This window comes from Elephantulus edwardii, unplaced genomic scaffold, assembly GCF_000299155.1.
Source record: "Elephantulus edwardii isolate Elephantulus edwardi_28Jun2011 unplaced genomic scaffold, EleEdw1.0 scaffold00218, whole genome shotgun sequence".
In the NCBI taxonomy this organism is placed as follows: Eukaryota; Metazoa; Chordata; class Mammalia; order Macroscelidea; family Macroscelididae; genus Elephantulus; species Elephantulus edwardii.
Genome location: NW_006399968.1, coordinates 3104766 through 3110746, shown reverse-complemented (window position 1 = coordinate 3110746; position 5981 = coordinate 3104766). Strand labels below are relative to the sequence as shown.

Sequence of the window (5981 nt, the reverse complement as noted above, 5' to 3'; positions counted from 1 at the left end):
ATAATTGGGATGGGAGTGTCAGAGACAGTGCAATTGGCACAGGACAGAGCAGAGTTTAGGGCTGTTGTACATAGGGTCGCTATGAGTCGCAAGCGACTGGATGGCACATAACAACATCCCCTGCCACACCTTAAAATTGCAAATTCTGGCTAGTTTACTCTCTGATAAGTAACTATTTTCTGATTATCTTTTCAGTAAGATGTCTGATTCTAGATAAATATTTGTTATGAAATATTTTTCTCATTTAGGTAGCAACATATAGTTTAATCTTAAGTTTTATTCTGTCATGAAATTCAGTATAAAGCTTCCCCTTGAAATTTTTCACGTTAAGAAATGACTCCGAGATGCAAAGATAGAGGCTGGGAACAGAATTGAGCATTTCTTAGTCTCAGTCCAACTTTCACTTATACCATGTGGCTTCCTGTAAGAGACACATTTGAAAGCTTAAGACTAGTGTATTTCAAAAGGGCAAAGATGTAATTGTTCACTTTTGCAAATTTTAAAAAGTGAATTTTTTCTCCATATAATTAATAATGTCATTCTCTTAAAATTATTTTGGAAACCACACATAGTTTACTGTATCCAACTTCTTATTTCGTGTTTTGAGTTTAATTACTTCAGTTGTTGAAAAAGTTTATGATTTGTAAACGTTTACTCAAAATAACATGTATAATATTATCTGAAAAAAATTTATCATCTAAGACACTACTTACATACTAAATAGGAAGAGCAGGTAGTTTTGCTGTTGAATTACAATTCTTTTAAAATCATTTAAACCAAGGGAAACATGTTTTATGAGTTAGGGGAAGAGATGCTACTTAGGGTTAACTGAGCGTTCCCTTGCATTTTCATTTATTGAACTTTTCCTAACTACTAGGTAATGAATCAAATACTTACTGTTGTGTTTAGTCTTCACTGTCCTTCTAAAATCCTTATTTATAGCTAAGGAAAGGTTTTTCATACAGCTAGAATCATTTTTGGTTACCAAGGATGGGATGGGAGGATAAAAAAATAAAAATTAAGAGAAAGGTTGATCAGACATTGTGTAATTAACAGTTGGGAAGAACAAATTTAGCAAAGTACTAGACAAAACTGTAGGAAACCTGTCAGGTCTGATGTCTACGTTTGAAATAACACTGCACTTCCTTAACTCTTAAAGCTGGTTCTAAAAAAAAAACCTGATTCTCATGAGATGAGCCAGAACCCAGACAAGGTCACTCTTTCAGCAGGAGGCCTTTATTGTTCTCCACAGCATATAACCCTTAGAGTTTATGCATCCATCCTTGCACATGGTAGTAAGTCAAGACCCAAGGTTTGTGCTTGGAAATGTCCATACTTTTGCAAGATAACACAGAGATAACTCCAGTAAATACCATTTTTTTTAATGATAGACATGAGAAATTGGAGGATGTTGTGTGAGCTTAATTAGGTTAGGATAATATTTTTGAAAGCATTTTGAGTTGTACAATTGAGAAGCACTTTAGTTAGCACAGTAGTTCAGGGCATCTTTCCTATTTCTAAAATTTGGGTTCCTGTTAATCATTCTGTATTGCTCTCTCTCTATTCGTCAGTGATAATGTGCTATTCATTCCCCTACTTTTACCCCCTTTGTTCACTGATTTTTATTTTCATTGACTCACATATATATACTTTGTCTTACAACATCAGGTATAGTTAGATTTCTCATCCTATTGAAACCTTACTATATCCTTCCTTTCCTCTCATGCAACCTATCCATTTGCTAATCTCTACTCCCTCCCCTCCTGGGGTCAGTTCTCCACTAGGGTTATCCCTCCACAATTATATCTATTTGTGTGTAAACCTTTCCTTGGTCTCCTGTCTCTCCTTAACTCCCATTCTCCCATAGTCTGTCAGCAATGCATGCCCCATTCCAGCTTATTAATTGCAGTACACATAGTGTCTGATCATCCATTCATTTCAGATTGATCTTCCTTTCACCTATTCCAATACAGTGTTCATTACCTTTTCCTGTTCTCTGCCACCTCCCAGCTTCCCATAACCATCATGCTTTTATAAAAGTCATTATACCGTGTTTGTCCTTTTGTGACTGCATTATTTCACTCAGCACCATGTCCTCTAGACTCATCCATATTATGTAGTATTCCATAAGTTCTTCATTGTTTTTAGTCTTCCTTTTTCTGTGCAACATCATACTTCACTGTGAATGTACCACGGTTTCTCTACCCATCTGTTTGTTGATGGATATTTGAGCTACTTCCATCTGTTTGCTATTTTGAACAATGCTGCAGTAACCATGAGAGTGCATACATCTGTGTCTCAGTTAACTTTCTTTCTCTTGACTTCTTCATTTACAAAAAAAATAGAGTAATGCTGATAATGTGAGCTCAGGGGACCTAGTGGTAGGAAGTTACTCTGCCAACTGCCTAGTAGAGAGATGGGCTGTTTGACAGCCTCTGAAAACCTGCTGGAGGGTCAGCTCTAAGTCCAGTTCCAGCTCTTTAGCAGTAAATGAGTTGAGAGCCTAGAATTGATGAGATTAAGTGAAGTAATATATATTGAGTATTTTCAACAGAGTTTGGCACACTCTCAGAGCTGTAATATATGAAAGAAGGAAATAATTGCATGATTATGTTACTAGATAGAGCAGTTCTGTCTGCTGGTTTTTGCTTCGTCACACTTTAATTCTTGAATCCAGATGCCCCCATCAACACTTGCCATCCTCTGTTTATTTCTGACTCCTGTTGGCCCTTCTTCAGAGATTGAGAAGCTGTAAACCTCTGGGAGAGGAGACTCCATCTGTCTCCTGTGGAACAGCCAGTGGGTTCAGTGACTTCTGGTTAGCAGCCCAGCACATACAGTGCATTCTGCAAGGAGGGCTCCTGCACCAAGGTGCCAGGTTGTCTGTTTACAGAAATGTCTTGAATCTTCTGTTTCTTAATACTTGTTTATGCACATATTAAGTTGTGTTTATTTCAAAGAAAAGCATTTGGTCTTTGCTGCTTTCTCTGCTGTATTTTTAGGTACCTTATGTGTAGCCATGCAGAAGACCTGCGTGCAAAGGCAGAATGGGAAGGCAAAGGGACAGCTTCTCGGTCCAAACTGTTGGACAAACTGCAAAGTAAGATTTGTGTGTGTTTGTTTCTGTGTCTTCTCTTAGATTAGAAACAAATACTATGAATCAGATAATAAAACTTTAACCTAGATATAGTTTGTGACTTTTAAGATCAGATAAAAACAGTATCCCTTATGGGACCCTTTGAACAGATTTTTTTTTCCCCAGACTTTGTCCCCAAAATGAGAAGGAACTGCTCCTAGAGCCATTCTCCTTTTTTTGCTTTGGATGGTAGTGTTCCTTGGAGTATTTTGTGTAAAAGGGATCAGGTTAGAGATAAAATAGACAAACTTTATCTTTAGCCCAGCTATCTTAAATAGTTTGTTAATTTCAGTAGTAAGTCATTTTTGTATTGTTTTTAAAGATAAATTGCTTTATTTTCCTCCAAAATGTTTGATAACTTCAAATTAGAGTAGAAGTTTAACTTTTGCTACATGTAAACATTTTTGCTTATGTAAAGACCTTCTCTCCATCCACCCCTATCTCTAGCCAAATCATGAAAATGTCCAGGAATCCAAAAACCACATGGTTGGGAAAGTTGAAAAACTAAGATAGATGGGTACCGATAAGACCCTAGTTAGTACCTGAATTTTCATAGTATCCTTTGGTTGCAAACATTGTTGGAAAGCCTTTAACTTTACCTGTTACCAGAATTTTTGGCGTGCTCTTTATTATATGGAGATTTTCCTTACTTCTAGACAGTCATGACTACTATTTTTTTTTCTTTTTCTCATTTGTTCTTAGAAAAGCTGCACAAAAAAATAGAGCCCTCCTATTTGAGTTTATCCATTTTAGTGACACCATAGTCCAAGCTGTCAACAAGTGTTCATAAACATGGAGAATTCTATTGGAATGGGGTCAATGAAGGGGTTGTTGATACAGCAGTTGAGCAAATGTGTTAAAGTCTACACTGCCTTTTAATTTCTTCTTCTTTTTCATTTATCTTCTCTTAAAGCCTACTTACCACCATCAGTGATGCTTCCCCCACGGCGTTTACAGACTCTCCTGCGGCAGGCTGTGGAGTTACAAAGGGATCGGTGCCTATATCACAATACCAAACTTGATAATAATCTAGATTCTGTGTCTCTGCTTATAGATCATGTTTGTAGTAGGTAAGAGGAACTTTTACTCTCTTATATTCACAATTATAAGTAGAACTACTAACATTGAAAATGAAAAATGTGTAGTTTTGGGGGTTTTTTGGTACAGTAAGTCCATGAGAATTAAAATTGTAAAGCTTATTTTTTTCTATTATCTGAGGGTTTGGTTAGTTGTTTTCTATATTTAATAAATTTTTAAAAGACATAGAAGTAATATTATATGAACATTTCAGCAATCCTGGTATTTACCATCTTTGAATGCCAAGGGTTGCTTATGAATTCTTTCTCTCGATAATGTGGCAATTTTTACTATGGCCCAAATTATTTCCTGGTTATAACATTTACAACAATGCTTTATTCATAATGGCAGTTTTCTTTTTTCATTAAAAGATGGGCTGGTGGCCCACAGCATCACTCATGTCACCTCAGTACAGCCAGTTGACAGGCAAATTTTGGACCTGAACGAGCACACTGTAATAAAGCAAGCATATGCACTTATAAAGTGGGCCCAAGTCTGCCCCCCTCACCCCTCAGTACTGCAGGCTGTACCTATAAGAGCAAACCGTAAGCCAGATAGCATGCAAATAACATAAAATATACAACCATGCTATGGAACACAGAAAGCAAACTGCCCACCTGAGGCAGTACATCTGCTAGCCCAGCACAAAATTACAGCGTTGAGGTGCCCAGTCAGATCTGAGGTTCTGCATATCTGAGTAGTGGCTTAAAGCCCTAAGATGTGAGCTGAGTCCCTCTCATGGTCTAAGGTATGTTGAGAAATGGGACAGCCAGCCTGAGGCAGGCATTGTGCTGACCTCAGAGGAGCCCAGGCTGACCTCCTTCCCAGAGATGATTTCTGTCAGTCCAGGGAGTGGTGGTTACTTGTGGACAAGTTAAATAAAAGTAAAACATGTCCACGAGAACCAGACTACAACTGAGCCTGTCCCACCTCAGTAGATTTGATCCTTTGAACACTAATGGCTGGACAACAGATGTGTTACGGGATTACATCACAGTTACCATCCATGAAGAAAGCAAAAGGTCATTACAAAGACAGGCTCCTGGAAAGAAGAGACCAAAATGGATGTCAACAGATACTGAAGCAGTGTCACTAGAATGCAGAGAGGCCAAAACAAAGGGAAGAAATGCTAATGTAAAATTTCTGAACAGAAGATTTCAAGGCAGCTCAAGAGGACACAGCAAATTTTTCCAGTGCAATATGTAAAAAGCTGAAGTTAGAAGACCAAAAGGAAGCATTTCTCAAGCTGAAAAAACTGAGGATGAAACTGAAGCTTTAAATTATAATACTCAGGGTTCTGTCTGCATAGTCTTGGATGATAAAGGAAGCATCGAAAGGAGATGGAAGGAGTAATATAAACAATATAGTAATATAGATTCACAGTGCCAAAAAAGTATTGGCCAGCTAGAAACCCATCAGGAAGTAGCCAGTGACAAAGAACCATGATAAGGAAGAATTTCAAACTGCGTCCAAGCCACTGGCAAAAAATGGCCCCAGGAATTAATGTGATCCTATGTGTTGACGTGTTTCAACACATAGGTGCAACCCTGGACATGCCCACCAGGCTGTGCCAAGACATTTGAAAGACAATTACCTGGATAAGTAATTGGAAGAAATCCATATTTGTTCCCCTTCCCACAAAAAGGTGATCCAACAGAATGTTGTTATGTGCCGTCGAGTCGCCTGCGACTCATAGCGACCCTATGTACAACAGCCGTAAACTCCGCTCTGTCCTGTGCCAATTGCACTGTCTCTGACACTCCCATCC

The 5981-nt window shown here is 38.1% G+C and overlaps 1 protein-coding gene across 2 annotated transcripts in view; it reads left to right on the top strand.

Annotated features, from left to right (window-relative positions):
* The window catches only part of WDR26 (WD repeat domain 26), a 60431-nt gene that overhangs the window by 12066 nt on the left and 42384 nt on the right, over window positions 1-5981 (top strand). For both annotated transcript variants that reach the window (XM_006898048.1, XM_006898047.1), the window contains exons 5-6: window positions 3003-3100; window positions 4050-4206. In XM_006898048.1, coding sequence (XP_006898110.1) covers window positions 3003-3100; window positions 4050-4206 — 255 coding nt within the window. The remainder of the gene's footprint in view (window positions 1-3002; window positions 3101-4049; window positions 4207-5981) is intronic.